This window comes from Equus przewalskii, chromosome 32 (assembly GCF_037783145.1).
Source record: "Equus przewalskii isolate Varuska chromosome 32, EquPr2, whole genome shotgun sequence".
Taxonomy (NCBI): Eukaryota; Metazoa; Chordata; class Mammalia; order Perissodactyla; family Equidae; genus Equus; species Equus przewalskii.
Genome location: NC_091862.1, coordinates 10,290,685 through 10,309,880, shown reverse-complemented (window position 1 = coordinate 10,309,880; position 19,196 = coordinate 10,290,685). Strand labels below are relative to the sequence as shown.

General features: G+C 47.1%; 1 protein-coding gene across 9 annotated transcripts in view; it reads left to right on the top strand.

Annotated features, from left to right (window-relative positions):
- The window catches only part of ZDHHC14 (zinc finger DHHC-type palmitoyltransferase 14), a 278,576-nt gene that overhangs the window by 228,669 nt on the left and 30,711 nt on the right, over positions 1-19,196 (top strand). For all 9 annotated transcript variants that reach the window (XM_070603097.1, XM_070603094.1, XM_070603093.1 and 6 more), the window contains 2 exons: positions 4,352-4,489; positions 8,284-8,332. In XM_070603097.1, the coding sequence (XP_070459198.1) occupies positions 4,352-4,489; positions 8,284-8,332 (187 nt within the window). The remainder of the gene's footprint in view (positions 1-4,351; positions 4,490-8,283; positions 8,333-19,196) is intronic.

Genomic DNA, 19,196 nt, shown 5'->3' with positions numbered 1-19,196 from the left:
TAAAGGCAATTAAAGGCATTTCTTCCCTCGCTTAGTGCCTAGTTGTTGACTGTCTGCTACATGCCAGGCACTTAGGTGCCAGCGCTGTTAGGGTGCCAAGGAAAGATCTCTCACCTCCAGGCGTCCCCTGGGGAAGGAGAGGGAAACAGGTCCACAAATCATCACGGGGCAGCCTGATGCTCCCAGAGCTGCCATCGGTTGGGACCCCCAGCTAGCTAACCCGGATCTCAAGTTATTAGAGAACCTTCTAGGTTTATCAGCCCCCACCCCACCCCCGTGTTCCGTTCTCTTCCCCCCCAGGCTCTGTTCTTGTGCAGCAGCAAGGCTGAGCCCAGATCTACAATAGCCTCCTTTAGGGAACAGCGTCTCACTCTCTTCAAATGAACCCTCCTGAGATGGTACAGAGTAGAGATCACACCCCTCTGGAAGGATCCAAACTTCAGAACCAAAGGATGTGCAACCACTCCAAAGTGGCTTTTTAAAGAGCTTCTCATCACACACACCACACCCCTACCCCTGCTCCTCCTAGGACGTAGGACACCCCATTCAGTTTTCCCACACGGAAAATAGACAAACGGATCTCTAGTAAGAGTTGTTTGAAACCTCTCAGATGCTGTGGCTGTGTGCATCTAGCTCTGCCAGCTGTTGGACTCCCCTCTCCTCCTGCAGATGTTCTCCCTCCCAGCCCATTGCTGCTTCCCTCAGGTCCCTGGGAGCCACGTCGGGTGTCACTTCTCACCAGCACTCGCTCTTGCCCCAGCTCAGCTTGTGCCCAACTCCTGTCTGCTCTTCTTCCCTGGAAACTGAATGGCCCAAGCCTCTCCATTCAAAATGACCCCAGGCAGCTCCTCGGCTTCCTCCACCCCCCTGAGTGAGAGTCACTGCATCCAGAGCAGAGCCATGCAGGGCAGCGTGAGCCACCTTATCGTCCTCATCTTGTCCCATTTTTATCCTTGACCCATAAAGGAGAATGTTGTATGCTGCCAATGATGGCGAGAGACCAGACTGATTTCAACACTAAATTAGATTTTCCTCTGTTAGGTGTTCATTCTTTGGGTCGGAGGACTGTTTCGGAGTTGGAAAATAAAGTGTCCTCACCAAATAGATAAGGAACTCCTGGAAGGCGTGGAGCATTACGTTGTTGTTTTTCTTGTTTGTGGTCCTAGCCCCTGATGCAGTGCTGGGCACAGCAGTGTGGCATTTAGTGGTCAAGCGTTCTGGAGGCAGATGAAACTGGCACCGTCCCAGCTTTGCTCCTGTTAACTGTGTGACGTTAACGTACTGGCTCGCCTGGACGTCTTTTTGATAGTATGAGGGCTTATTCAGTCTTTTGACAAGTATTTATTAAAGGCTTACAGTAGAGTTGGCAGATAAAAGCATGTTAAAAATAAATAAGATGAGTTTAGATAAAGGTGGGAGTCGAGCTGACAAGACTTGCTCATGGCCCAGATGTAGGGGTGAGGGAAAGATCAGGGTGAAGAATGGTGCCCGGGATTCTGGGGGGTCGAGGGGCAGAAGTTAAATGGGAGTCTGAAGAGGAACGTGTTTGGAGGGGGATATGGGGAAGTTCTCTCTACGGCATGTCAAGTTTGAGATGTCAGGCAGTTCAGCGTGAGTCTGTTGCTGAAGATGGCACATGGCCATTTTAGCGTCATCAGTGTATAGTTGGCATTTGAACTTGGGATGAAAAGAGACTGCCCAGTGAGAGAGAGAGACCATGGAGAGAGCAGAGGCCCAGCCTGAGCCTGGGGTGCAGCCCACCACCAGAAGTCAGGCAGAGAGGCAAGGTGAGGAAGGAGATGGGAGGAGGGGGCCAGGGTAGGGGAGAATGAGAGTGTGAGGTGCCGTTAGACAGACGGCCATGACTCTGAGTCCTCCTGTCCTCCAGAGATGCCCATGGAGTCTCTTAAGCTGATTACCACCATGTATTCAACAAACACAAAGGAGGACATGAAAAACATCAAATAAAAGAATTTCTCAATGAGACTCCATTTTGAGTGGGATTGTCGTCAGCCAAGAAAAAGTTCTCAAAAAGACAAGTTTCCAAATGGAAACTGCTTTCAGCTCAGGACTGCCAGAGAGCCGGGCATTCACACCCGTTCCTGAGACATCGCTGGTTTCCCAAGAAACCCCGCAGACCCCGTGACCGACAGTCTCATACTCATCCTCTATTGCTTTCACTTCTCCGGTTGCTGTGCCTCCCTCAGGAAAGCACAGCATCACAGCTTGGCTAATAGGAAACTTTCTAAGCTAAAAATACAACTTACCCCCTGCCCCGCCCCCACAGAAAGCGTCTACAGCGGGCCGCAGAGACCTTGGTGCTTGGGGTGGGGCTTCCATGATGTTAGTTATGCCTCCCAAGCCCACTTGTCTTCTCTGCAGATGGGCAATTCTCACGTCCTTGAAGAGCCTCCGTCCGCCACGTATTTGGGATTTGGAGATGAGCTTTCACAGCTGGAATCCAAGGTTCCAACCTCACGTGTGTTTTTGTGCCCCCAGCCTCCACTTCCCATTCCCATTTTCTATACTCAGGTAGAAAGAAGAAAGGTTTCTCAAAATGGTAGCCTCAAGCTGTTAGGACAATCTGACTGATTCAGATTTTTTTGTTCTCCTTTTGTATTTCTTTGTGTAGATCTCTGTTGTAAAGCCTGTGCAGGTCAGTGACTTGGGGGAAAAGAGGTTGTCTTTATGCAGGGGTTAGTTTTTCCAGCTGGGTTGGGTTGGCAGCACATGTTAACATGTAACTCACATGGATACACCAATAGGAATTACTTTCCTTTGAGTGTCAGCATCTTGGAGGCCATGGGTCGGATGGACTGGCTGTTTCCTGTTAATGTCACTTGCAGATAACAGTGACTCTTACAGTTCCTCTGCCGCCACTATCTCCAGGTGTCCTCGTGCCTGCCCTTTTCAAGAAACAAGCTTGCACTCGACATAAAAGATGAGATGAGGGATTTATAATAGGTGACCAGAAAGCGATGAAATTGACTGCCTCGCATAACTTCATAATGTTTTATTTCCATAGTCACACTTACCATAGCCTTCTCTGTATGTTTTTAAAGCACTTAAAGATAAAATGTGAAAATTGGGTAGAAGCTAGGCTTGGAAAAGAGCCTGAGTGAAAAGCTGAGTCGTATGTCTAGCGTTTTCCAGCCCATGGCGGGGCAGGAGGCCTGGGGGCAGTGGGAGTATGAGAAGGGCCCTCTGGATCGCCCCTCTAAATGGGAGATCAGCTGAGTAGTAGAGAAGAGAAGCACTTTGCCATTAGTTGCAAGGGGAAGAACAAATCACAAACGCACAACGGGTTTCGTGTGAGATTCCCAAGATGAGAAGACATGGCTTTTGTACTAGGGTTCCGTGGGTGACAGCTTGATAATGCCCAACCCCAGTGCTCTGACAAAGGGCTAGAAGCAGCATACGCATTGGGAAGACGGGGGCAGCCCTGAAAGACCTGGCCTCAGGTTCTAGTTCCCCATACAGGCAGGCTCCCTTCTCTCTGAGCCTCAGTTCGCTCCTCTGTAACGTAGGGCAGCAGCATCATTTTCCCGGTAGGAACGTTTCAAGGCCAAATGGGTTCATGTGTGTGACTTCTCTTGACAAACTATAAAGCATCATATATGTTTTTTTTTAAATGCTTTCCCAGACATTGCTTTACTTAACCCCACAAGAACTCCTTAAAGTTTTACAGGTCAGGAAGCTGAGAACTGTGGGCTAAAATATCCAGTGAATTACACTGCTCTCGAAGATCATAGTTCACTTTAAAAAATGATATCAATTCTTCTACAACTATTGAAACAGCAGAGACGTTTCCTAGGAAACAGTTGTAACTGGGATGGAAGAACAAAGCATTGTCCCTCTGGCCTGTCCCAGGTGGCTAGTGACCTCTCTGTGGCCATTTACCATGAGAGGAGATCATTCAACACCACACACCTGTGAAAGGCCCTAGGCCCGCCCAGCCCAGCACTTAACATCAGAGGTGTTGGTACCATCTTAAGGGAAGATTGTTCTGTAAGCTAAAGAGGTTTCTTTTAGAAAACAGGAAAATCTTTACTAATTTTAATGAGAATAGAATGCATACTCTATGTTTTTTTCAAAACAGCTAAGCTCTCTTGAAAGAATAATGATGTTCTCGAAATGTTTTAATGTTAAGCATTTCTCTGAGTGGTTAATTTGGAAATACATAGTATGATATTGTTTTACTGTATTATCAGAGGTTGGATAAAGGGTGGTTGGGATATTGGGGAGGAGGGACTCCCTCAAGTAAAAAGCATTAACAAGTAAATAATAAATTAATTCATAAAATCATTTTATTAATTGACTTCCATCTCTTTTTTTCTGCCTCTCATTTCAGAACGGTTTGATCACCACTGTCCCTGGGTAGGCAACTGTGTGGGGAAAAGAAACTACAGATTTTTTTATATGTTTATTTTATCTCTGTCTTTTCTGACAGTCTTTATATTTGCATTCGTTATCACGCACGTCATTCTTCGTAAGTATGCTGGCGAAATCAGATTACGTATGTAACCATTTGCCTGACTTTGGTTTTCTGATTTGATTTCGAGTTAGTATTTTGATCATTTCGGGCTTTTCTTTCTTCTCTTCCCCCTTCTCACTTCCTACCTTCCTCCAGCCCTCGTCATCTCCCTCTCTCCCTTCCGGTCCCCATTCCCGGTCCTTCCAACAGCAGCTGCCGGGTCACACCTGGATCCGGCTGTCTTTCACTTCTAAGACTTTTTCCTTGATATACTCTCCCTCATCCCAACCTAAGTAACGTCACTTTTTCTTCTGCTAAGGGATTCCCTGAAAGAATCATCCCCATATTTTCACAAAGGATAATGTGCTGCCCTGATGGCAGAGCTTTTTTTTTTTAATGATATCTACTTATGCAGGAACAGTCACCCTCCCTAGAAAAAAATGTGTAGGATAAAGCCTGGGTTTTCTTATGCACAAGTCTATCTCTTAAAGACATACATTTGATAAGATGTTTGATTCTCTGCTAGAACATTCATAAATGCTTGGCATATGAAAGAAGCAACTTTATTAAAAATGAGACTTAGGGGCCGGCCAGGTGGTGCAGCAGTTAAGTTCACACGTTCTGCTGCTCAGCGACCCGGGGTTTGCCAGTTCGGATCCTGGGTGAAGACATGGCACCACTTGGCAAAAGCCATGCTGTGGTAGGCGTCCCACATATAAAGTAGAGGAAGATGGGCACGGATGTTAGCTCAGGGCCAGTCTTCCTCAGCAAAAGAAGAGGACTGGCGGCAGATATTAACTCAGGGCTAATCTTCCTCAAAAAATAAAAAATAAAAAAGAGACTTAGATATAAATGATTTTAATATATATTTGCCTAGGCAAATGGCATTTTTTCATCCCCCATTCTCAGGGTCATCACTTTGAATTTCTCTTGTCTCTGGACCATTCACTTTCCTACAATTGGAAATGATGAGAAGGAAGTTAATTGGTTTTGAACTATATATTTAAGCCTTAAAACTTCCATCACAATGCCATTAGCCCCACTAAAGACCAGCATTGTCTCTTGCCCACGTTCCTGAGGTACAATCACCCATTAGCAACTACAGAGCCTCCCTCTGGAATGTTTCCAGAAGTGTCTGAGCACAGGCCTCGCTCTCTTCACATACAACAGCACCAAAACCACAAATGGAGCCGAGCTGCGCCAGAGTCAGAAATGCATATTCTCCTCCCTTCGCTTCGTGGGATTGGTGAGCTGGCTTGCGGGAGGTGGGGGAGGAGCAGTATGGAACATTTCACACTCATTCTTTTGAAATATTGGTCGATTTTGAGCATTAAATGGACTGTCTCAAATTTTCGTAAGCATTTTAATCCTAGTTCCCATTCTTTCTGACTGAAATCCTTACATCTACATGTGACACAAATTTGTCATATATGCTTGAGAGCCATAAGTTGGTGGCACTGCAAGGAGAGGATTGACATTCATTAGAGATCTCTTCCCTACTACCTGGGACAGATGCCAATAGTGGCTCTGCAGGGGCATCTCTGCTCTCTGTTTTCAGAGTCTCGGAATGGCCAAAATGTAGCCAGGGTCCCATCTACGTATTAATAGACAGAAGAAGCAATTGTCTACACTAGAGTAGAAGTAAGTGCTAATATGCCAGCATATCTATGACACTAAAAAATAGCACGTAAACATTACATTTTTCTATCATCTTTAGCAACTTCGAAATGCTTTCAGATATATTTATATATTATTGCATTGTATTTATGGCCTTGCCCCTACATTGTGGATATCAAGGGCCAGTTTTTGCTCACTCGACTGCACGCATAAAGTCTGAGAACACACACAAAGCCACCTGTCACCACAGGTGGGTTGCGATATACATTTCGCTTGCATCTTCTCTAAAGTTTTACTCACCCTGGCTCCAGCAAAATGGAGTTTGCTGGAGTTTATGCTTATATGTTGGTAATCCAGTCTTCCATCAAAAAAGCATTCAGAATTTATCTGCCTGCAAGTTACCCAAATATTTTGGACAAAAGCCAATGAAGATTTTCCTCTTCCCTCATTCTGTACTCTCCCCAAAAACTCCCACTAAACGACACCACCCACCCCCAATTTGGCTTGGCATGGGACGCTTTAAGGAGAGCAGAGGTTTTTTTCTCTTTTGAGGAAGATTAGCCCTGAGCTAACATCTGCTGCCAATCCTCCTCCTTCTGCTGAGGAAGACTGGCCCTGAGCTAACATCCATGCCCATCTTCCTCTACTTTCTATGTGGGACGCCTACCACAGCATGGCTTGCCACGTGGTGCCATGTCTGCACCCTGGATCTGAACCGGCGAACCCCGGGCCGAGGAAGAGGAAGTTACGCACTTAACCGCTGCGTCACCACGCAAACCGAGAGCAGAGGTTTTTACATGCTTCCCATAATCCCACTAAGATTCTGAAAACACTGGCAAAGGCACAGAGCGATTTGAGAGCAGCAGAGAGCTGTTCTGAGCTCTCCCTGCTGCGTAATGGGCTCTGAGAGGGACAACACGACAGGGGCGGGGGGGGGGGGGGGGGGGCGCGGCGGGCAGGGAGAGAATTCTGTCATCGCAAAGATTCCTGGGAAGATGACATCTGGATTTCCTTAGAGAGGAAGGAGAGTCTGGGAAAGCAATGCCATTTGGGTTCAGTAGGCAAGGAGAAATTATTTCTTTTGGTCTCCTAATTGTGCCTCCAGATTGTGTTTGTGCTGAGACCTGCAGCATGTCCACTTGCTGGTTTTGCCCTGCTGGCCTAGCAGAGGTGGAAGAGAAAGCCTTAAGCTTGCCTCAGCAGTTCTCCCGCCAGTGGGCATCCTAGCACACAGCACATCCTTGTGCCTCAGTGGTGGCCAGTGGGCACAGAGAGGAGGGGAGGACAGCACAGAGGGAGTGAGAACGCAATGAAGAATGTGGAGCCATCCCACTCTTAGCCTTCCCGTGGCCTGACACGGTTTGCAGTTACACAGACATGTCCAAGACACTGCCTACAACTCCCACGTTGTAGCCACACCAACAGGAAACACCACAGAGACGCACTAGAACCGGCACTTCTCTCCATATTCATCTCATTGCTGCCCCAGCGCCAGAGTATGTCCCCAAACACATGGCTTCCCACAGCACAGCAGGGACCCGGCGTCACCACCCCAAGATCGGAGCACTAAGACTTCCTCCCTGTGGGCTTTTCTTTTTAAAAAGCGTCATGTCAATACATAAAACAGAAATTGCTTCTTGTCAGATGCATCTTCACTCAAGCCCCTAAAGGAATGTTTTTTTGTATGGACAGTTCATGTCCCGGAAGGAGTCAGTGATAAACTTCAGCTTTATGGGTTTGTTTACGATGGGTGCAGAGAAAGACGTCTTTTATATGTAGCCTAGTTTATAAGACGTCCAGGGTCAAAAGTTAACAAACTTTGGGAAAACAGTCTTTCATAAAAGAAGAGAAAAAATAGCCTACAGTATTCTGGTTTCCTATTAAAATGAGGAAAACAAAGGAGTAATCAGAACTCTAATTTATGGGCCAGTATGCAGACATGCATCTGCTTTTATTGAAAAAATATCCAGCAGATGTTGGGTCTAATTATGAATCTACCATTTTCTTGTTGAATAACTTTAGTGGAATCTCAATCTTTGTTCAGTATACTGAGTGCCATAGCATGTAGGAAATATACTTATTTAATTGATCTTTAGACCTATGATTTTTAAGTAGATGAGAGAGCTTCCAGCCTGCAGGCTGTGTTCTGGAGGTGAACATTTGAACACTAAATTTTGGTTTCCTTCCCACAGGTTCACAACAAACGGGATTCCTAAATGCCCTGAAGGACAGTCCTGCAAGATATCCTTTCTGGTTGTTCTGGTTTTTCCAATGCGAGCGTATAAGTATTGGACTGACCTTCTCCGTGACCTCTGCGTCTTGTATCTGGTTCTTCTCATAAGCCATATTCTTTTTCTTTCTGTAAAGCACCCAAAGAACTCCCTATATTCACTTGCATGAATAATTGCGTCTGAAAGCTTGAACCTTTGAGGGACTCATTTAGCCTTGCTTAAATCGAAGCGCTCTTTAGCTAGAGAGTCAAGTGTGAATTCTTGCCCAGCCCCAGAGACCAGCACTGATTTGTATTAAACCAGGTTGGTTTAAGGAGAAGTGAGGTTGCGGAGCCCCAGCTGACTTCATTGTGCTCAGCAGTGGTCCCTATGGAACATTTATGGATGCCCCTGTGTGGGCCCCCTTTTTGGTATGGTCACCAGTTGGGAATCCTCTGACCCTCATATGGATTCTGTCTAGGGGTGCAGTCCAGCATCTCACTGGGAGTTACAGATAACCCATATTTATTTCCAGGAAGAGAACACCTTTTCATAGCCCTGGATGGACTAAAGTTGGTCAATCTCAAGTCTTTTAGGTTAATCCCATCCTGCCGAACAGTATAAATGGGCGTGTACCATAGGATTTTGAACTTCTTGAAAGAAAAACGTTGGCCCATTAAGTGTTTGAATGGGCCCCCGCTCCCTCCCCTGTCCCCCTAGGTTTTACACTAATTAGTGCAGAGTCTGCCAGCTGGACCCACTCACCTGGCTCCCTCTGGCACCCAGCTCTCTTTCTTCTTCGTACAACCAGGTACGTTGGACTTTAACTCCTCGTTACTCCCAGGAGTAATCTTCATCTTGTGGTAGAGAATTCTTAAAGAATGAAGGACTTTACTAAGAGGTACATGTCATGCATATCATTTAGTTATTAAAAATAAACTGGCCCGTGTCCCTGGGAGCTAGCGTGTGTGTGTGTGTGTGTGTGGTGTGTGAGTGTGTGCGTGTGTGTGTTGGTGGTATTTAGATAGATCTAAAAGCAAATGTGGTCCTGGATACAGAATTACTTAATACGAAGTGTCCCCTTTTTGGTACCCCTGTGTTTATGGGCAGCACAGGATGCTGGTTGCGAGTACAGATTCTGTAGCCAACTAATCTCTTAAAAAGGGGCCAGGGTCATATGGAAGCTGTGCAGAGGGGGCTCGGAGATTTCGTTTTACAGGGACGTCCTGTCTTCTGTTAATGATCTGGGAAGCTAGAGTTACTAGCAGTTGGCCAGAAGGAAAGGTGGTCCTGGGAATGAGGTCTTCAACATCTGGGCTGCTAGGAACAGTTCCCGTGGGAAATGCCATCCTTCCTCCCTCTCCCCAACCCTCCCACCCTCCACGGTCATCACCTCTCAGTGCCCTGCGATTTCCAAGGCCTGTTGCTTTGGCACAGCTTATAGCCAAGCCTTGTCTTTTCTTCCCTGAAGCAGCTCGCCCAAGTCTTTCAGGAAATCACTTACATCATGGAAACATGCTGGTGGTGTTAAGTTTCATCAATGCACCTCAGAACCAGAATTGAGGTCCGGGCTGCCAGCTGGAATGCTTGCTGAAGCCTCAGGTGTGTGGCAGCCTCGGCGGCCTCCCCTCCTCTCTCCCCGGCACCTGGCCTTTCCTGAGACCCTGTGCCTGTGCAGGATGCCCGTTAAGCATTTCAGACAATGGATGTCGATGACAGGGACTCCTCTCATGGGGGCGGGGAGGAGAAAGGCTGACCTGAAGCCTGGGAGATTTCACCTGCTTCTTTCCGGGGCTGCAGGCTACCTGCTGTTCTTCGTGGTTCTCCTTGGGATCACCTTCAGACACAGCACTCCCCACGGGGGCAGAGAGGACCTGTGTGTGGTTGGGTTTGTTGCTACCGATCTTCATCCTATTACTACAGACCTCCCAACTGGTGGATCTTATCGTATCATAATCCCAGAAGGAGTCACGAGGAAGGACGAGGTAGCGAGTCCTGGACTGGGGTAAAAGTCTTTTAACTCTGCTCCACCACAGTTAATTATGAGGTCCTGGGTCATTTCTTTTAACCCTTTTGTGTCTCAATTTTTTGACTCAAAATAGTCGACGCTTCTGTACTTGACAAAGGTATGCTGACAAAATCAACTGTATGGAATATGTGAGAATGCTCAACACAAAGCATTGCTGACGTGCATGTGAGAGTGACTTGAAGGAGGCATCCTCTTGTGGCCATCTATGTGACAGGCAGGATCTGCCAAAACCTTCTTTTTTGACTGCACAGTCTGCATAATCAAGAGCTTTGTGTTCCCTGTAAGGGGACGAGACAAAGGTTGCTGATAGGGAGAGTGACAGTGTCTTTGAAGTGGGATGCTGACTTTGCTAGAGAAACTATTCATGTGGAGAGGGGAGGAAAGAGAAACGCTCCTATCTGGCCCAGAGCGAATTTTAGTTTCTTTCCCCTGGAAATACCATTCTCAGGGAGAGGTAAAGAGTTGCTCCTATGGCCTCATGAAAATCTCAGCCACTGCCTTTCCAAATAGTGTTGCCGTATGAGATGCTGACCCTCCTTGTGAACAGGCAGATGTTTTTCCCTTTGCTGGTGTTACCCAGGCGTGTCCTCCACATTCAGGAGCTCAGCGGCCACAGTTGTGGCAGCCACAACCTGCTCTGACTGCGTGCCAGCCTCTCACAGCATCTAGGACATCCTGGTCCATCCAGGCCAGGGCCTTTCCCAGCATGCTCTGGCATGTGCCGGCTGTGTTCACGTCCTGTTGCTGCTTTAACAATTAGCCACAAATGTAGAGGTTTAAAGCAACATCAGCTTATTATCACACAGTTCTGTAGGTCAGAAGTCCAGTAGACTCAGCTGGTTTCTGCTCCAGGTCCCAGAAGGCTGACACCAACATGTCGCCAGCCTGGACCCTTATCTGAAGTCTACAGGGAGAATCTTCTTCCAGGCTCATTCAGATGGTTGACTAAATTCATGAGGTGTAGGACTCAGGCCCCCTGCTCCATTTGCTGCCTCCTGGCTCCCTTCCTCTTCAAAGCCAGCGCCAGTGGGTCAAGTCGCTCTCATACTTTGAGTCTCTCTTGCCTCTTCTTCCATCCGTCTTTCTAACCTCAGCCAGAAAGTCTCTCCACTTTTAAAGATTGGCCCCCACCCTGATAGTTCAGGATGATCTCCCATCTCAACGTCCATAGCCTTCAAGCTACAGACTCCCTTGTGCCGTGTAAGGTGATGGGTTCACAGGTGCATCTTTGGGAGAGGCCGTTGTACTGTTGACCCCACAGGCCTTGAGGTAGGGGGTACCCCGGAAGCAGCACTCAAGTGCAGGTGGATTTGAAAGGTTTTCTGTCTGAACCCATCCATGAAGCTCACTAGCAGTCCATCACTTCTGAGTCTGTTTCTCCCCTCCCTTCCCTTTCCTGCCCTTTCTGTTAATCTAGGAGAGAGAGGATGGGAGACAAAAAGCGACAGGCTTAATATACATATATACACATACACACACACGTGTGTGTATGTATTTATATTTCCTCCCCTGAGTTCAGGTTGAAAATGTTAACAGAATGCCCCATGAGGTCCTTGTTGAACTAGCCCACCCTTCACAATTTACAAGGACTATTATCATCATCGTAACTTTGCTCCTGCTCATTTGGTCCCCACTTAGCTTTGTGGCACCTCCTGATCCACTGTCATGCTGGGCTCCTGCCTGGAAAAAGGCAATCTAAAGCTGAGGTCAAAGTCTCTGAGGGCAGCTGCCCCAGCCGACATAAAGGACTGTCTGATAAAACCACCCCATTTCTCTCCTGGAGAAAAGCCAGAGCCAGGAGCGAGATTCAGGAGGAAGCTGACAGCAAACGTGCCCACCCTCAGTAGGGGAAGATGAGCGGGAGGTGACGTGAGCAGTCTGAGCAATGCCCCCAGCTTGGATCTGCTGTATCATTTTTGGAAGTAGAGGAGAATTTCAGGTTCTCAGACAGATCCATATTCAAAAGTGAGGTGCTGGGTTTTTTCAATTATGAAGCACATAGATTTTTTGTGACACTAATGTCCCTCCCCAGTCAATGGTGTGACAACCTGAAGCCCCTCTGTTCTGATGGAGGGTTTTCTGTTTGAAATAGATGCTTTGGAGAAGATTGCCTCCACTGAGTGAGTCTATTAAGAAATATTGAGTTCTGATGATTTATCGTAAGTTTGTATTCCAGAAGAAAAAGTATGCTTTAGGTTCTAATTGGTTGTGATGTGTTTTTGAAAACGTATCATGTTGGTTATCACTGATCATATATGTGATAGGAAAGGCTGAGTGCCATCAGGATGCCTGTTCAGCATTTTTGGCTCCTCCGTTCCCTCTGGACACCCTGTGGCTTTGGAGGTGGCCCGGATGGATGGCCAGGTGGATGCTTCTGAGGGGCCACTCTCACTCTTTGAGAAAGGTGTGCTAACCCCTGGAGCAGCTCAGAAGTGGCATGGCCTGGGGAGGCAATGGGATCACAGGGCCGGGGTGTTTGAAAAGAGGATGGATCCCGTTGTCAGTGTGGTAGGAGATTCTAGCATCAGATAAGTGTTGAACTCCAGAGCTCTAAGCTCCCTCCACTGTGGAGGCCCTGAGAGTTTGGCAGGCTCCTTAGAGGTAGTCTATTTATGATGGATGAGACCGATCTGTGACATCTCTCACTCATAAAGCTGTCCTCTGATTGAGGGCAGTGCTGCCCACAGCTTGTTCTCTCCAGACCTGCAGTCAGTGTGGAGCAAGAATCTGTAAGGTACCAAGTCTTTCAAACATGAGGAGGTTTTTCTGGCTAAATTGCCTGAGCACAGGACTGGAGTCCAGTGTGACCTTGGCAAGTGACCTCTGCGGGGGGTTCTAGGCAAGAAAATAACTTATGTTTAAAATTTCTCAGTGGCCTCCCGTCTGATCCCCTGACCATGGTATAAAAATATTTTGATGAGAAGTGAAGGCCCGGGCAAAGACTTCTCACAGTAGATTTGCTCTGCAAAATAGCCAACAAAAAACAATGTCATTGATGAAGTGAGAGAGAGTAGAAACAAAGTCGGCTAATTGAAAACCCACCAAGACACCTTATCAGAAATGCTGACACGAATGATGGAAACCCTGATGAACAAGAAGCCCTTCATCCGGCCCACATGAAACCCAGCAGGTCTTTCGAAGAAAGGAATCAGCCAGCTCATTCCAGAAGGAAGCCAAGACCGGATGACGTGTAGTTCCAGAGTGTGGCAAAGCCAGGAAGGAGAGGAGAACAGATAAGAAGGGTGAGGGAGGAGTGGAAGGAGAGAGCGCCATAAATGGCTGTGGGTGCAATGCCTGGCTCATTTGTAGGCACTTTCTGGGCCCTTCCCTGTCTGCACCTCAGCCTGCCTGTGGTGAGAGAAGGGGAAGGATGCTCAGCCACCAGGGTCACCCTTGGAGGGAGCACTTCCGGCCTCAGAGCCCCAGCCCATCCTCCCTCCTCTTCTCCCTCTTTCCTCTCCACCTCCCATTGCCTGCTACTGTGACCTGAGACTGTTCCCTCTCATTCATCTCTGCATCAGAGAGGCAGAAGCAATGGGGTGGAGCCTCTTGGGGGTCAGTGGGCAGTGGGGTGGCTGCCCAGTACTATGAACTCTCAAGAATCCCCTGGGAAAGAGATGAAAGGAGTCTCCTCCAGAAAGGATGGCACTGAGTCTTCAGGCCACACAGCCAGGCAGGTTCCAACAAAAGACGCCTGCTTGGCATCTATTTCCTTCAAAATCAGTTTATTGAATACCCACCACGTGCGAAACCTGTCGAGCTTACAAAGTCAGAAAGGATCCGCCCAGACCTTGCATGGATAGTCAATCAAAAGGGGGCAGCACAGTGATGGGGGCAGGGTGATTCATTCTCCTCCTCTACAAACATCTGTTCACGCCAAGAGCTGGGCTGTAACTCTGAGTTCTTAAAAGCAGAATAAGTCTTCAGTGCCATAAAAAAGTCACTGAGTGCACTCGAGGTGGGGGCGGGGTCCAGAAGGAAGCAGTACATCCAGTGGGGAAGGCAGGAAAGGCTTTGGCAGGTGGCATCTGCACAGGGCTTAGAAAGATGGGTGGGATTCTCATAGGGCAGGTGGAGGGGAGACATCCCAGGCAGGGTGCTGTGGGTGTGTTGGGGAAGCGCAGACCCTCCGTTCGCAGGATACTGGCACCTGGAGCACGGAGGTGGTCCCAGTCACCAGGCCCTCTATCCTAATGGTGTCCGCACACAGATGCTCTTAAACACTCACACGGTGGGCACAGGGGAGGGCGCTGTGATAGCTAAGCCCTGATAGGGGGTGATCAGGAATGATCGCTCCCAACAAGGGGTGGGGGGTCCTGGCAGCATTAAATACCAGTGAAGCCGTGGGCTGCCTTCTTCCCCTGGACGCTGGGAACCAGCTAAGATTTCTGTCAGGTGAATGACATCATCAGAGCTGGTTTTTTGTTCTTGTTTTGTTTTTGAGAATGTTCATCTCCAGCAAGAAACACAATGGAGTGAAATAGGAGCCGTTGCGAGGAAAGGCCCCCGAAATTGAGATCAAGTGACAAGGGGACGGCTCAGCTGGGAGAAGCTCTGCCGTCAGATCTGGAGTGGGGGAGGGGGGAGGAGGAGGGGTCAGAACCGAATCCCAGGATCCAGCCCTGGGTGGTCTGGGGAAAGAGGGGTACCGAGGAAAAGGGAGACGGTTGGCATGGTTTGGGGAGAAATGAGTTCTGTTTAAGGTGTGTTTACCAACAGAACCTAAGAGATCACATGCAGAAACCTCCACAGGAGCCTGGAGTAGCTCTAGGATCCTCTGTAAGTGCTTGCATAAAATAAGGAAGGAAGAGAAAAGCATGAGCCTGACCATGATTACGTACAACCTCAGAGGAAATGTTACCAGTCCCGCAGTGTCGGTGAGGCCACATGGCCGCGCCACCTCCTCCTGGCAGCCTTCCAGGGTTCTGGGAGGTGGAAGCCCTGAGGAACAGGCGGTGGGCCAGCAGCAGGGCCTCATTTGAGGAAGAGCCGGGAGAGGGAACCCCTGCCCATCAACAGCCATTTCAACACAACAGCATTAACGCCCAATTAAAAGGATTACGGTCATTTTTAATCATGATTTATTGTTCCCAATAAATGCTCCCTAAACGAAAAGAGTTTTCAGTGGTTGGTAAATCAAATGGTAATTGATTCCACATTTGTGGAGGCTTTTACTAGAAAGCCTTTTTATCCCCAATTTGCATTCATTTCGAGGCACAAGTGTCTGAAAGGCAAGGACGGCGTAATGGGTGGTCGTTCCGTTTTAATGGAATTTGGTAGAAGGCTTAGAGTTGGTGTGAGTGCCCACAAAAGGGACACACACTGGGCAGCCTGATGAAAAATGAACCAAGGCAGCACAGGCTTTCACTGACGCTCGGCATTCAAGGCCCTTCCATCCCGATCTCTGTTGATCCTGAGAGGGACCCCGGAAAACAGGTAGGACAGGTGTCCTTAGGTCTCGTACAGCTGGACCTGCACTGAGAAGTTATTTACGTTCCAAGGAGTCACCAGAAGCAGAGCCACTTCTCCTAACTAATTACCAGCCGGGGAACGGAGATTCTTTCCCGTCGCCCCTCACCAGTCTGATGGAGGAAATTTCATGAAGAATGCGCATCAGATTATGTCTCATGAGGTCACAAAGTAGGGAATGAGGTGGTTTGGTTTTTTAACTCACCGGAGTGATATAAGAACATAGTCACATTGTAACAAATTTCAAATAGTCAGAAACATCCTAGTAAAGGGGAAGCGTGGCTGTTGACTCTCCCTCCATCATTCTGTAGGAACCCTTGTCAGTTTTCATGGGTCCTTCCAGATGGTCTTCTGAGAGTTTGAACACGTGTGTGTTCATACCCAGATGCCCATATACAGTTGGCGGGACTGCTTGTACCTCAAAGGGTTACACTCTCTGCATGTCCTAGAGTTTGATTTTTAAATATTTCCTGGAGTTATTTCCATGTCCACATATAGATCTACCACATTCTTTTTTCAACCGCTTTATAGGATTCCAGAGTATGGATGAACCTTAGTGTATTCTTCTGTTGCTGGATATTTAGATTTCTTAATTTTTTTACTGCTCAAAAACTGAGGTGGTAGATTTTCTTGTTTGTACTCTTTGTGCACAAGGGTTGGTTTTTCTCTAGGACTGACAACGAGATGTGAAATCACTGAGTTGAAAGTTAAGCATTTTTTAAATGTTGATTGACGTGCCAAATTGTCCCCTAAAGAGATTGTACCAATTCTCCATTTCTCCACACCTTCACCCACACTGGGTGTTATCAGGGCTGTGATTTTTGCCAATTTGATGGGGAGAAAAAAATTCATTATTTGGATTTCCATTTTCTGGGTAGTAATCGCCTTGCACATATTCTCATGTTGTTGACTTTTTTTTCTATTCTCAATGTGCTAATTCACACCTTTTGTCCATTTTTCAGTTGGGTTGTTTGTTTTTTTCCTGTTAACATTTTCTTTATGTATTCTCAAGAATAGTCTTGTAAATATCTTTTGCCAATTTTTTTCCCCTAATCTGTCTCTTAACCTTTAACTTTACTTTTTTAGACAAAAATGTTTAATTTATTAGCAAAAATCAATCTATAAATCTTATACTACTTGGCTCCTGGGTTATGGGCCTTATAACTTTGCCCCAAAATTATACGAATATTTCCTTTATTTTCCTCTAATACCTTTGTATTTTGTTTCTTAAGTGTAGCACAGTAATTTATCTATGATAGAATTTTGTGTTTGTGGTATGAGCTGAAGTTCTGTTTTCCCCAAATGTTTAGTGAAGTGTCACGTACCACTCACTATGCTATTCTAATAATTCTCAAATTTTGGGGTCTTGGACTCCTCTATACTCCTAAAAATTATTGAGGACCCCAAAGAGCTTTTGTTTATATAGATTATATATATATATATTTGTACACATTGTGTTTGAAATTAAAACTGAGAAATTTTTAAAACACAAGAATGAGCAAGCTCTCATGCAATTACCTTAAGACTGCGAACATCATCTTGTAATCATGCAGCCTCCAGCAGAAGCCACTGAATGGCAGAATGAGAGCAAAACTGGTAAATAATGTTCTGGTATTGACAGGAAGATGGTTTTGACCTGGAGGACCCCCTGAAAGGATCTTGGGGACCGTAAGTGTCCACGGGCCATACCTTGAGAACTACCACTTTCAGCTCTAATCTGAAATGTCTGTTTCGGACTCTGTCCTGTCCTCTTGCTGTTCTGGCCCTGTTCTTACCTTGCGTTGTTTGCTAGAAAAGTCTTCTCCCACCCCCACCCCCCCCACCATGATGTTCTTTTTCAAAATTTCTTACCTGTTCTTGTACATTTTCTCTTCCTGATGAATTTTAGAGTCAGTTTGTCGAATTCCATTTTAAAAATTCCAGTTGGAATTTTGATTGGAGTTATAGTGACAACATAGATTAATTTGGGACCATGGCACCCCTTTATTGCCTGGTATACAGGCATCTAGGAGAAAGGCATTTGCGAGACGGAAAGATGATGGTCAAGTGATCCAGTCTGCAGGGTCTCAGCGACTTTCCCTTTTCAAAGCGTCTGCCGTGTCCATCATCAGGACGTCGACAGCCCCCGCCCCAGAGGCAGCGACGGGCTCTCAGGGGACCGGCGCACAAACCGGATTTTCCTATCTCTGTCTGAGGATTGGAGGGTCGTCTAACTGATGAGGAAAATATGCTGACAAGTTCCTGCACCTAAATATCTAGAAGCATTAAATGCTGATGTAGACAGTCTAAAGAACAGGGGGAGCGACGGCCGGTGTCTGCTCTCCCATCAGAGCTCTTCCTGTCAGTGAGCATTGCCTCTTTTACTGTAGTTTTTTGGGGGGGAAGAAATGCTTACCAACAACATCTGTTTCTTATGTTTTAAACATCAGAACCCAAGGTTCAGAATAAGATGCATGTCTGGTGCCCACAGAGAAATGCCCCTCAAGGCCGCACGGCAGCCGGGGCCTGGTGGGTCCAGTGCTCAGAAAGGAAAGGGCCGAGGCCGGGCCTTGGACTTCAGCGTTCCCTGGTCTTCTGGAATCTGGGGGATTTGGGTCAATGAGGAAACCCCCATGAAATACAAACTTTTTAAAATAAACTATGATCTGGATTTGGCACTTGGCAAAAAATGCTGTCGCCAGCCTGATTGCTGGAGTGTGGCAAGATGGGCGATGACATATTAACAGAGACGAGTTCTTCACCCAGGGGTGGCTCTGAGGCCATAGGGCTGATGAACAAGATTAACATCACAGGCAGTTTCAGCCTTGCTGTCGTGAGGTCTGAGGCCCCAAAGTTAGGACCTGTCAAGTGACACTGCCATAGCTTGGGGCCTTGGGAAGGGTTCTTTCTCTCCTGGAGGGTCTGGAAATCAAGTTCTAGTTCTGTTGTGCCATGAACTGCTGTGTGAGCTTTCGTAAGTGGCTTGACTGCTCTGGGCCTCAGCTTCCTACCTATAAAATGAAGGGATTAGAATAAATCAGGACATCTTAACTTGGGGTCCATGTGTATCCGTGGAGGGGCAGCTCGGGAGTTTTGAAGCCTCCTGGAATTATAAGAAAAAAAATGTGTTTGTGTGCATTTTTTCTGAAAAAAAGAGTGAGACCCCAGAAAAGTTAAAAACTTTTGGTTCTGAGCCAGCCCTGATGGCCTAGTGGTTAAAGTTCGGCATTCTCACCACTTCAGGGCCTGGGTTCAGGGTTCAGTTCCAGGTCACAGAACCACACCACTCGTCTGCCAGTAGCCATGCTGTGCCGGCAGCTCACATAGAAGAACTAGAAGTACTTACAACTAGAAAGTGCAACTATGCACTGGGACTTTGGGGAGGGGAAAAAAGAAAAAAAGAGGGAGATTGGCAACA